At 48.4% G+C, this 14,268-nt stretch overlaps 1 protein-coding gene across 16 annotated transcripts in view; it reads right to left on the reverse strand.

Annotated features, from left to right (window-relative positions):
• OTOF (otoferlin) overlaps window positions 1-14,268 on the reverse strand; it is a 628,499-nt gene that overhangs the window by 162,875 nt on the left and 451,356 nt on the right. For all 16 annotated transcript variants that reach the window (XM_073673817.1, XM_073673815.1, XM_073673810.1 and 13 more), the window contains one exon: window positions 7,907-8,093. In XM_073673817.1, the coding sequence (XP_073529918.1) occupies window positions 7,907-8,093 (187 nt within the window). The remainder of the gene's footprint in view (window positions 1-7,906; window positions 8,094-14,268) is intronic.

Raw genomic sequence — 14,268 nt, forward strand, 5'->3', positions numbered from 1 at the left:
TGTATACATGTGCGCGCCCTGTGTATGTATACATGTGCGCACCCTGTGTATGTATACATGTGCGCTCCTTGTGTATGTATACATGTGCGCGCCTTGTGTATGTATACATGTGCGCTCCTTGTGTATGTATACATGTGCGCGCCTTGTGTATGTATACATGTGCGCTCCTTGTGTATGTATACATATGCGCGCCTTGTGTATGTATACATGTGCGCTCCTTGTGTATGTATACATGTGCGCGCCTTGTGTATGTATACATGTGCGCTCCTTGTGTATGTATACATGTGCGCGCCCTGTGTATGTATACATGTGCGCGCCCTGTGTATGTATACATGTGCGCTCCTTGTGTATGTATACATGTGCGCGCCTTGTGTATGTATACATGTGCGCTCCTTGTGTATGTATACATGTGCGCGCCTTGTGTATGTATACATGTGCGCTCCTTGTGTATGTATACATGTGCGCGCCTTGTGTATGTTTACATGTGCGCTCCTTGTGTATGTATACATGTGCGCTCCCTGTGTATGTATACATGTGCGCGCCCTGTGTATGTATACATGTGCGCTCCTTGTGTATGTATACATGTGCGCGCCCTGTGTATGTATACATGTGCGCGCCCTGTGTATGTATGCATGTGCGCTCCTTGTGTATGTATACATGTGCGCGCCCTGTGTATGTATACATGTGCGCGCCCTGTGTATGTATACATGTGCGCTCCTTGTGTATGTATACATGTGCGCGCCCTGTGTATGTATACATGTGCGCGCCCTGTGTATGTATACATGTGCGCTCCCTGTGTATGTATACATGTGTGCGCCCTGTGTATGTATACATGTGTGCGCCCTGTGTATGTATACATGTGCGCTCCCTGTGTATGTATACATGTGCGCGCCCTGTGTATGTACACATGTGCGCTCCTTGTGTATGTATACATGTGCGCGCCCTGTGTATGTATACATGTGCGCTCCTTGTGTATGTATACATGTGCGCTCCCTGTGTATGTATACATGTGCGCTCCTTGTGTATGTATACATGTGCGCTCCTTGTGTATGTATACATGTGCGCTCCTTGTGTATGTATACATGTGCGCGCCTTGTGTATGTATACATGTGCGCTCCTTGTGTATGTATACATGTGCGCGCCCTGTGTATGTATACATGTGCGCGCCCTGTGTATGTATACATGTGCGCTCCTTGTGTATGTATACATGTGCGCTCCTTGTGTATGTATACATGTGCGCGCCCTGTGTATGTATACATGTGCGCTCCTTGTGTATGTATACATGTGCGCTCCCTGTGTATGTATACATGTGCGCTCCTTGTGCATGTATACATGTGCGCTCCTTGTGTATGTATACATGTGCGCTCCTTGTGTATGTATACATGTGCGCTCCTTGTGTATGTATACATGTGCGCTCCTTGTGTATGTATACATGTGCGCGCCCTGTGTATGTATACATGTGCGCTCCTTGTGCATGTATACATGTGCGCTCCTTGTGTATGTATACATGTGCGCTCCTTGTGTATGTATACATGTGCGCGCCCTGTGTATGTATACATGTGCGCTCCTTGTGTATGTATACATGTGCGCTCCTTGTGTATGTATACATTTGCGCTCCTTGTGTATGTATACATGTGAGCTCCTTGTGTATGTATACATGTGTGCGCCCTGTGTATGTATACATGTGCGCTCCCTGTGTATGTATACATGTGCGCTCCTTGTGTATGTATACATGTGCGCTCCTTGTGTATGTATACATGTGCGCTCCTTGTGTATGTATACATGTGTGCGCCCTGTGTATGTATACATGTGCGCTCCTTGTGTATGTATACATGTGCGCACCTTGTGTATGTATACATGTGCGCTCCTTGTGTATGTATACATGTGCGCTCCTTGTGTATGTATACATGTGCGCGCCCTGTGTATGTATACATGTGCGCGCCCTGTGTATGTATACATGTGTGCGCCCTGTGTATGTATACATGTGCGCTCCTTGTGTATGTATACATGTGCGCACCTTGTGTGTGTATACATGTGCGCTCCTTGTGTATGTATACATGTGCGCGCCCTGTGTATGTATACATGTGCGCTCCTTGTGTATGTATACATGTGCGCGCCCTGTGTATGTATACATGTGCGCGCCCTGTGTATGTATACATGTGCGCGCCCTGTGTATGTATACATGTGCGCGCCCTGTGTATGTATACATGTGAGCGCCCTGTGTATGTATACATGTGCGCTCCTTGTGTATGTATACATGTGCGCTCCTTGTGTATGTATACATGTGCGCGCCCTGTGTATGTATACATGTGCGCGCCCTGTGTATGTATACATGTGCGCGCCCTGTGTATGTATACATGTGAGCGCCCTGTGTATGTATACATGTGAGCGCCCTGTGTATGTATACATGTGAGCGCCCTGTGTATGTATACATGTGCGCGCCCTGTGTATGTATACATGTGCGCGCCCTGTGTATGTATACATGTGCGCTCCTTGTGTATGTATACATGTGCGCACCTTGTGTGTGTATACATGTGCGCTCCTTGTGTATGTATACATGTGCGCGCCCTGTGTATGTATACATGTGCGCTCCTTGTGTATGTATACATGTGCGCGCCCTGTGTATGTATACATGTGCGCGCCCTGTGTATGTATACATGTGCGCGCCCTGTGTATGTATACATGTGCGCGCCCTGTGTATGTATACATGTGAGCGCCCTGTGTATGTATACATGTGCGCTCCTTGTGTATGTATACATGTGCGCTCCTTGTGTATGTATACATGTGCGCTCCTTGTGTATGTATACATGTGCGCTCCTTGTGTATGTATACATGTGCGCTCCTTGTGTATGTATACATGTGCGCTCCTTGTGTATGTATACATGTGCGCTCCTTGTGTATGTATACATGTGCGCACCTTGTTTATGTATACATGTGCGCTCCTTGTGTATGTATACATGTGCGCGCCCTGTGTATGTATACATGTGCGCTCCTTGTGTATGTATACATGTGCGCTCCTTGTGTATGTATACATGTGCGCTCCTTGTGTATGTATACATGTGCGCTCCTTGTGTATGTATACATGTGCGCTCCTTGTGTATGTATACATGTGCGCTCCTTGTGTATGTATACATGTGCGCTCCTTGTGTATGTATACATGTGCGCTCCTTGTGTATGTATACATGTGCGCTCCTTGTGTATGTATACATGTGCGCGCCCTGTGTATGTATACATGTGCGCGCCCTGTGTATGTATACATGTGCGCTCCTTGTGTATGTATACATGTGCGCTCCTTGTGTATGTATACATGTGCGCGCCCTGTGTATGTATACATGTGCGCTCCTTGTGTATGTATACATGTGCGCTCCTTGTGTATGTATACATGTGCGCTCCTTGTGTATGTATACATGTGCGCTCCTTGTGTATGTATACATGTGCGCGCCCTGTGTATGTATACATGTGCGCGCCCTGTGTATGTATACATGTGCGCTCCTTGTGCATGTATACATGTGCGCTCCTTGTGTATGTATACATGTGCGCGCCCTGTGTATGTATACATGTGCGCGCCCTGTGTATGTATACATGTGCGCTCCTTGTGTATGTATACATGTGCGCTCCTTGTGTATGTATACATGTGCGCTCCTTGTGTATGTATACATGTGCGCTCCTTGTGTATATATACATGTGCGCGCCCTGTGTATGTATACATGTGCGCTCCTTGTGTATGTATACATGTGCGCTCCTTGTGTATGTATACATGTGCGCTCCTTGTGTATGTATACATGTGCGCGCCCTGTGTATGTATACATGTGCGCTCCTTGTGTATGTATACATGTGCGCGCCCTGTGTATGTATACATGTGCGCTCCTTGTGTATGTATACATGTGCGCTCCTTGTGTATGTATACATGTGCGCGCACTGTGTATGTATACATGTGCGCGCCCTGTGTATGTATACATGTGCGCGCCCTGTGTATGTATACATGTGCGCTCCTTGTGTATGTATACATGTGCGCGCCTTGTGTATGTATACATGTGCGCTCCTTGTGTATGTATACATGTGCGCGCCCTGTGTATGTATACATGTGCGCACCCTGTGTATGTATACATGTGCGCTCCTTGTGTATGTATACATGTGCGCGCCTTGTGTATGTATACATGTGCGCTCCTTGTGTATGTATACATGTGCGCGCCTTGTGTATGTATACATGTGCGCTCCTTGTGTATGTATACATGTGCGCGCCCTGTGTATGTATACATGTGCGCACCCTGTGTATGTATACATGTGCGCTCCTTGTGTATGTATACATGTGCGCGCCTTGTGTATGTATACATGTGCGCTCCTTGTGTATGTATACATGTGCGCGCCTTGTGTATGTATACATGTGCGCTCCTTGTGTATGTATACATATGCGCGCCTTGTGTATGTATACATGTGCGCTCCTTGTGTATGTATACATGTGCGCGCCTTGTGTATGTATACATGTGTGCTCCTTGTGTATGTATACATGTGCGCGCCCTGTGTATGTATACATGTGCGCGCCCTGTGTATGTATACATGTGCGCTCCTTGTGTATGTATACATGTGCGCGCCTTGTGTATGTATACATGTGCGCTCCTTGTGTATGTATACATGTGCGCGCCCTGTGTATGTATACATGTGCGCACCCTGTGTATGTATACATGTGCGCTCCTTGTGTATGTATACATGTGCGCGCCTTGTGTATGTATACATGTGCGCTCCTTGTGTATGTATACATGTGCGCGCCTTGTGTATGTATACATGTGCGCTCCTTGTGTATGTATACATATGCGCGCCTTGTGTATGTATACATGTGCGCTCCTTGTGTATGTATACATGTGCGCGCCTTGTGTATGTATACATGTGCGCTCCTTGTGTATGTATACATGTGCGCGCCCTGTGTATGTATACATGTGCGCGCCCTGTGTATGTATACATGTGCGCTCCTTGTGTATGTATACATGTGCGCGCCTTGTGTATGTTTACATGTGCGCGCCCTGTGTATGTATACATGTGCGCTCCTTGTGTATGTATACATGTGCGCTCCTTGTGTATGTATACATATGCGCTCCTTGTGTATGTATACATGTGCGCTCCTTGTGTATGTATACATGTGCGCTCCTTGTGTATGTATACATGTGCGCTCCTTGTGTATATATACATGTGTGCACCCTGTGTATGTATACATGTGCGCGCCTTGTGTATGTATACATGTGCGCTCCTTGTGTATGTATACATGTGCGCGCCTTGTGTATGTATACATGTGCGCTCCTTGTGTATGTATACATGTGCGCGCCTTGTGTATGTATACATGTGCGCTCCTTGTGTATGTATACATGTGCGCTCCTTGTGTATGTATACATGTGCGCGCCCTGTGTATGTATACATGTGCGCGCCTTGTGTATGTATACATGTGCGCTCCTTGTGTATGTATACATGTGCGCGCCCTGTGTATGTATACATGTGCGCTCCTTGTGTATGTATACATGTGCGCGCCTTGTGTATGTATACATGTGCGCTCCTTGTGTATGTATACATGTGCGCTCCTTGTGTATGTATACATGTGCGTGCCCTGTGTATGTATACATGTGCGCGCCTTGTGTATGTTTACATGTGCGCTCCTTGTGTATGTATACATGTGCGCTCCCTGTGTATGTATACATGTGCGCGCCCTGTGTATGTATACATGTGCGCGCCCTGTGTATGTATACATGTGCGCTCCTTGTGTATGTATACATGTGCGCGCCCTGTGTATGTATACATGTGCGCGCCCTGTGTATGTATACATGTGCGCTCCTTGTGTATGTATACATGTGCGCGCCCTGTGTATGTATACATGTGCGCGCCCTGTGTATGTATACATGTGCGCTCCTTGTGTATGTGTACATGTGCGCTCCTTGTGTATGTATACATGTGCGCGCCCTGTGTATGTATACATGTGCGCTCCTTGTGTATGTGTACATGTGCGCTCCTTGTGTATGTGTACATGTGCGCTCCTTGTGTATGTATACATGTGCGCTCCTTGTGTATGTATACATGTGCGCTCCTTGTGTATGTATACATGTGCGCTCCTTGTGTATGTGTACATGTGCGCTCCTTGTGTATGTATACATGTGCGCGCCCTGTGTATGTATACATGTGCGCTCCTTGTGTATGTATACATGTGCGCTCCTTGTGTATGTATACATGTGCGCGCCCTGTGTATGTATACATGTGCGCTCCTTGTGTATGTATACATGTGCGCTCCTTGTGTATGTATACATGTGCGCGCCCTGTGTATGTATACATGTGCGCTCCTTGTGTATGTATACATGTGCGCTCCTTGTGTATGTGTACATGTGCGCTCCTTGTGTATGTATACATGTGCGCTCCTTGTGTATGTATACATGTGCGCTCCTTGTGTATGTATACATGTGCGCTCCTTGTGTATGTGTACATGTGCGCTCCTTGTGTATGTATACATGTGCGCGCCCTGTGTATGTATACATGTGCGCTCCTTGTGTATGTATACATGTGCGCTCCTTGTGTATGTATACATGTGCGCGCCCTGTGTATGTATACATGTGCGCTCCTTGTGTATGTATACATGTGCGCTCCTTGTGTATGTATACATGTGCGCTCCTTGTGTATGTGTACATGTGCGCTCCTTGTGTATGTATACATGTGCGCGCCCTGTGTATGTATACATGTGCGCTCCTTGTGTATGTGTACATGTGCGCTCCTTGTGTATGTGTACATGTGCGCGCACTGTGTATGTATACATGTGCGCTCCTTGTGTATGTATACATGTGCGCTCCTTGTGTATATATACATGTGTGCGCCCTGTGTATGTGTACATGTGCGCTCCTTGTGTATGTATACATGTGCGCTCCTTGTACAGACGGGGTCTGGGCTTTTACAGATCAGTCCGGAGAATCCCTTTAAATGCTTCTTGCTCAGTTTTCCGGACATTTCTCCAATCTCTGCACCTTTCATCACTTTACGACTCGAACAGGAAGAACAGTGAAGAGTAATGGCTTTAATAATCCCGAAATATTCATATTCTGACAGCCGTGATTATTTCTGACCCGTGAAGCTGGTGCCAGCAGTTAGGGGCAGGAAACTGCGCAAATCTTACTAATGTCACCTCCTAGCACAGTGTGTAAATGAAGCAATAAAGCAAATTTCATGGGAAGACGTCGGCGCCGAGACCATCTCTTCTCTACAAATGATCTCCGGCGCTGGAGGCGTTTAGCAATTCACGAAGTCGAGTGTTATTCCTGGGGGCAGGAAGGAGGATATTTTATGCCGTCAGATGGTTAAACTTCCCCGAGTTATATGTGTCCCGGTCTAAAGCGCCAGCGTTAATTATTAACACCATAGAGGGGGCTTATGGGGAATACATCACGATGGCCGCCTGCTAGAGAAAAGCAAAGCACAGGGTAGAAACCTACAAAACAAGGTGAAGATGAATGGAGAAGAGCAACTCAGCCCTGTCCATAAAAGCCACAAAACTTGAACTCCCCGTAAACCCCATGTGAAGAGCCGGCGTCTTCTGTGGGCGTAGTACTACTCAGACAACACAGGGTGAGGGTTAAACAGAGTGGCAATACTTTATTAAACCACCAAACGGACAATAAACCCATAGAACAGTCCCAGCAAATACCCAAGATGGTGCAACATTACACAGTCTCACCCTTCCGCTGGCCCGCTGAGAATACAGCAGCTGCGACTTATGCACATAAACCCAGAGCAGGTGAACCCAGGAGGCCTCCTAGTCCTTCCTGAACAGGATGGGGCATGTGTGAATGACGGCCAGTCATAGAGGACGTCAATACTGGGGCCCTCAGTACCTCCCCTAATATCCTAGACTGAAACCGCACCCAAAACCCCATTGACTTTTTACCTTTTGCCCTGCAAATGAGATCTGCACATAGGGATCTACTAAGTCTTTGTTTTCTCCAATGAGCGCCTTCTTCACGTTGGCCATGATGCTGGTGTTCATTCGTGGCAGACCCTCGGCACGGTAGATCTTCACATAGAATCGAGCCCACTGCCGTTCTGGAGGAACTCCATCGGGAAGGAGCAGGTTCCTGTAATAGAGATACAAATATAATACATGACTTCTATATGAGTAGAAAATACATGGCAATGTCCACCCCGCAAGACCAGTTTTTATCATTTTATGATCAAGGCTCAGTTTTTCTGATACAGAACTGCAAATCCTTTGTAGTAACATAGATACATTGTAAAATCATATCTACCCACCGTCACCACTAGGGGGAGCACCCTGTATACAGAGATACATGACAAGATCCTGTCTGCAGCCACCACTAGGGGGAGCTCCCTGTATACAGAAATACATGATAAGATTCTGTCTGCAGCCACCACTAGGGGGAGCTCCCTGTATACAGAGATACATGATAAGATTCTGTCTGCAGTCACCACTAGGGGGAGCTCCCTGTATACAGAAATACATGATAAGATTCTGTCTGCAGCCACCACTAGGGGGAGCTCCCTGTATACAGATATACATGATAAGATTCCGTCTGCAGCCACCGCTAGGAGGAGCTTCCTGTATACAGAGATACATGATAAGATTCTGTCTGCAGCCACCACTAGGGGGAGCTCCCTGTATACAGAGATACATGATAAGATTCTGTCTGCAGCCACCGCTAGGGGGAGCTCCCTGTATACAGAGATACATGATAAGATTCTGTCTGTAGCCACCACTAGGGGCAGCTCCCTGTATACAGATATACATGATAAGATCCTGTCTGCAGTCACCACTAGGGGGAGCTCCCTGTATACAGAGATACATGATAAGATTCTGTCTGCAGCCACCACTAGGGGGAGCTTCCTGTATACAGAGATACATGATAAGATTCTGTCTGCAGCCACCACTAGGGGGAGCTCCCTGTATACAGAGATACATGATAAGATTCCGTCAAGAAAGCCACCGCTAGGGGGAGCTCCCTGTATACAGAGATACATGATAAGATTCTGTCTGCAGTCACCACTAGGGAGAGCTCCCTGTATACAGAGATACATGATAAGATTCTGTCTGCAGCTACCGCTAGGGGGAGCTCCCTGTATACAGAGATACATGATAAGATTCTGTCTGCAGCCACCACTAGGGGGAGCTCCCTGTATACAGAGATACATGATAAGATCCTGTCTGTAGCCACCACTAGCGGGAGCTCCATGTGTACAGAGATACATGATAAGATTCTGTCTGCAGCCACCACTAGGGGGAGCTCCCTGCATACAGAGATACATGATAAGATTCTGTCTGCAGCCACCACTAGGGGGAGCTCCCTGTATACAGAGATACATGATAAGATCCTGTCTGTAGCCACCACTAGCGGGAGCTCCATGTGTACAGAGATACATGATAAGATTCTGTCTGCAGCCACCACTAGGGGGAGCTTCCTGTATACAGAGATACATGTTAAGATTCTGTTTGCAGCCACCACTAGGGGGAGCTCCCTGTATACAGAGATACATGATAATATTCTGTCTGCAGGCACCACTAGGGGGAACTCCCTGTATACAGAGATACATGATAAGATCCTCTCTGCAGCCACCACTAGGGGGAGCTCCCTGTATACAGAGATACATGATAAGATTCCGTCTGCAGCCACCGCTAGGGGGAGCTTCCTGTATACAGAGATACATGATAAGATTCTGTCTGCAGCCACCACTAGGGGGAGCTCTCTGTATACAGAGATACATGATAAGATTCTGTCTGCAGCTACCGCTAGGGGGAGCTCCCTGTATACAGAGATACATGATAAGATTCTGTCTGCAGCCACCACTAGGGGGAGCTCCCTGTATACAGAGATACATGATAAGATCCTGTCTGTAGCCACCACTAGTGGGAGCTCCATGTGTACAGAGATACATGATAAGATTCTGTCTGCAGCCACCACTAGGGGGAGCTCCCTGCATACAGAGATACATGATAAGATTCTGTCTGCAGCCACCACTAGGGGGAGCTTCCTGTATACAGAGATACATGTTAAGATTCTGTTTGCAGCCACCACTAGGGGGAGCTCCCTGTATACAGAGATACATGATAAGATTCTGTCTGCAGGCACCACTAGGGGGAGCTCCCTGTATACAGAGATACATGATAAGATTCTGTCTGCAGGCACCACTGAAATGATCTTAGGGTCTGGTCTGGGGTCTGAAGTGATCTTAGCGACTGGTCTGGAGTCGGAATTGATCTTGGGGTCTGGTCTGGGGTCTGATTTGATCTTAGGGTCTGAAGTGATCCGAGTATCTGGTCTGCGGTCTGAATTTATCTTAGGGTTTGATCTGCAGTCTGAATTTATCTTAGGGTCTGGTCTGTGGTCTGAATTGATCTTGGGGTCTTGTCTGGAGTCTGAATGGATCTTAGGGTCTGGTCTGGGGTCTGAATTAATCTTAGGGTCTGGTCAGGGGTCTGAAGTGATATTAGGGTCTGGTCTGGGGTCTGATTTGATCTTAGGGTCTGATTTGATCTTAGGGTCTGGTCTGGGGTCTGAAGTGATATTAGGGTCTGGTCTGGGGTCTGATTTGATCTTGGGGTCTGGTCTGGGGTCTGATTTGATCTTAGGGTCTGGTCTGGGGTCTGAAGTGATATTAGGGTCTGGTCAGGGGTATGAATTGATTTTAGGGTCTAGTCTGTGGTCTGATTTGATCCTAGGGTCAGGTCAGGGACCTGAAGTGATCTTGGGGTCTGGCCTTGGGTCTGATTTGATCTTAGGGTCTGGTCTGGGGTCTGATGTGATCTTAGGGTTTGGTCTGGGACCTGAAGTGATCTTAAGGTCTGGTCTGGGTTCTGAATTGATCTTGGGGTCTGGTCTGGGGTCTGAATTGATCTTAGGGTCTGGGTCAGGGGTCTGAAGTGATATTAGGGTCTGGTCTGGGGTCTGATTTGATCTTAGGGTCTGGTCTGGGGTCCGAAGTGATATTAGGGTCTGGTCAGGGGTCTGAATTGATTTTAGGGTCTAGTCTGGGGTCTGATTTGATCCTAGGGTCTGGTCAGGGACCTGAAGTGATCTTAGGTTCTGGCCTTGGGTCTGATTTGATCTTAGGGTCTGGTCTGGGTCTGATTTGATCTTAGGGTCTGGTCTGGGACCTGAAGTGATCTTAACGTCTGGTCTGGGGTCTGAATTGATCTTGGGGTCTGGTCTGGAGTCTGATTTGATCTTAGGGTCTGGTTTGGGGTTTGAAGTGATCATAGGGTGTGGTCTGGGACCTAAAGTGATCTTAGGGTCTGGTCTGGGACCTGAAGTGATATTAGGGTCTGGTCTGGAGTCTGAATTGATCTTGGGGTCTGGTGTGGGGTCTGAATTGATCTTGGGGTCTGGTTTGGGACCTGAAGTGATCTTGGGGTCTGGTCTGGGGTCTGAAGTGATCTTGGGGTCTGGTCTGGGGTCTGAATTGATCTTGGGGTCTGGTCTGGGACCTGAAGTGATCTTGAGGTCAGGTCTGGGGTCTGAATTGATCTTGGGGTCTGATCTGGAGTCTGATTTGATCTTAGGGTCTGGTTTGGGGTTTGAAGTGATCATAGGGTGTGGTCTGGGACCTAAAGTGATCTTAGGGTCTGGTCTGGGACCTGAAGTGATATTAGGGTCTGGTCTGGGGTCTGAATTGATCTTGGGGTCTGGTGTGGGGTCTGAATTGATCTTGGGGTCTGGTCTGGGACCTGAAGTGATCTTGGGGTCTGGTCTGGGGTCTGAAGTGATCTTGGGGTCTGGTCTGGGGTCTGAATTGATCTTGGGGTCTGGTCTGGGGTCTGAATTGATCTTGGGGTCTGGTCTGGGGTCTGAATTGATCTTGGGGTCTGGTCTGGGACCTGAAGTGATCTTGGGGTCTGGTCTGGGGTCTGAATTGATCTTGGGGTCTGGTCTGGGGTCTGAATGATCTTGGGGTCTGGTCTGGGACCTGAAGTGATCTTGGGGTCAGGTCTGGGGTTTGAATTGATCTTGGGGTCTGGTCTGGGGTCTGAATTGATCTTGGGGTCTGGTCTGGGGTCTGAATTGATCTTGGGGTCTGGTCTGGGGTCTGAATTGATCTTGGGGTCTGGTCTGGAGTCTGAATTGATCTTGGGGTCTGGTCTGGGGTCTGAATTGATCTTGGGGTCCGGGTGTTACATTACTAAGAGGTCTGTGATTTAATGCCCTCATCCTACATTTTCTAGATTTGGTGATACTATTTCCCAGCATGCTCTGCTTGTCTGTCAGGACATGATGGGAGTTGTAGCTTCCCTGTAGTTGGGGGTCACGGGGGCTCTGTGATTTCTGACTGATGGACGGCTCTCAGGCGTATCCATCGCTGTGTATCCTTATTTTCTATCCCGCTGAGGCCCCCGCCCAGTCTCCTGGAGCCTCCGCTGCTCCCCCGCACTGCCTCCCCGTTAGTTGGAGCCTTTATCCTTAATTAATAATGATAATAATTAAAATAAATTTGTGGTAATCTCCCCCCGTCCTCCGGAGAACTCCACTATTAAAGCGGATGAATGTGACGGCCCCGGGGAGCATCAGCCTCCTGCTGCTGTGACCTGATTTCACGGCCCCCGCTGCTCATCTCTGGGGGTTAGTTACAGATATGAGGATTAGATAACTGCAGCGAGGCCGTAATAATGTTATTACAGGAGCACCCCGCGCATATTACACGGTCTCCATAGCAACCTGCTGTGCGAGCAGGAGACACCATGACAGGCTAAGCTCCGCCCTCCAACGTAAGGTCCACCTTCTTACACAAGCCACACCCTCTTTGGTGATCTCCACCCTCTTGGGTAAGCTCCACCCTCTTAGGTAAGCTCCACCCTCTTAGGTAAGCTCCACCCACTTACAAAGATGAGGCCGGCCTGTATCTGACATCATAGGTCGACCTCAACTATGAGAGACAAAATGAGAAAACAAATCCTGAAAATCACATTGTCTGATTTGGAAAGAATTTTTTTTTCAAATTTTGGTGGAAAATAAATATTTGGTCAATTACAAAAGTTCATCTGAATACTTTGTTATTTATCCTTTGTTGGCAATGACAGAGGTGAAATGTTTTCTGTAAGTCTTCACAAGGTTGGCACACACTGTTGCTGGTATGTTGGCCCATTCCTCCATGCAGATCTCCTCTAGAGCAGTGATGTTTTGGGGCTGTCGCTGGGCTACACAGACTTTCAACTCCCTCCAAAGGTTTTCTATAGGGTTTAGATGTGGAGACTGGCTAGACCACTCCAGGACCTTGAAATGTGTAACATCCCTGGCGGCGTGCTTGCATAGTGCACTACCTCCCACCATGCAAGACCGCAATCTTACCCATCAGTCCAGCCTGCAAATCTTGCTCCAGTTCATGCTGTGTGCATGTCTCTTGTCTGAACTGTCTCCTAGCCTGTTACCTGTTTGTCTCTATGTCCGTACCTTCCCTTTTCCTGCAGTATCTGAACCTGCACCTACTCCAACTCGTTGTCTCTGTACTTCTGTTTGTGAGTTTTGTGTCCACTCGCTACTTCATTGTAAGTACCTTGTGTGTATCTGGTTCTGCTTGTCCCTTTTCCCTTCCTCCGTATCTACCTCCTGTGTTCTAGCCATCTTCCTGTATTTTCCTATCTGTTCCATGTGAACAGAGCCCTGTTCTCTGCCTGCTCCATCAGCCCTGTTCTGCTCTGCTTGCTCACCGCTCCGGCAGTTTCGCTCTGCTCTGCCTTGCCCACCGCTCCAGCGGTACCTCTCTGCTCTGCCTAGCCCACCGCTCCGGCGCTTCCTCTCTGCTCTGCCTTGTCCACTGCACCTGCGGTTTCGCTCTGCTCCGCCTTGTCCACCGCTCCGGCGGTTCCTCTCTGCTCTGCCTTGTCCACCGCTCCGGCGGTTTCGCTCTGCTCTGCCTTGTCCACCGCACCTGCGGTATTGTTCTGCTCTGCTTGCTAACCGCGCCAGCGGTTTCTCTCTGCTCTGGCTTGCCCACCGCTCCGGCGTTTTCTCTCTGCTCTGCCTTGTCCACCGCACCTGCGGTTTCACTCTGCTCTGCCTTGTCCACCGCTCCGGCGGTTCCTCTCTGCTCTGCCTTGTCCACCGCTCCGGTGGTTCCTCTCTGCTTTGCCTTGTCCACCACTCCGGTGGTTTCGCTTTGCTCTGCCTTGTCCACCGCACCGGCGGTTTCGCTTTACTCTGCTTGTCTACCGCATCTGCGGCTCTGTTCCTGTCTCCCAGTCTGTACTGGACCTTATCCAGCCTGCGCTCCAACCTGCTAGTACCTACCTGTCTGCACTCAAGCCGT

The sequence above is a fragment of the Phyllobates terribilis genome, unplaced genomic scaffold (assembly GCF_046119375.1).
Source record: "Phyllobates terribilis strain yellow unplaced genomic scaffold, ASM4611937v1 Scaffold_3__8_contigs__length_932513732, whole genome shotgun sequence".
NCBI lineage: Eukaryota > Metazoa > Chordata > Amphibia > Anura > Dendrobatidae > Phyllobates > Phyllobates terribilis.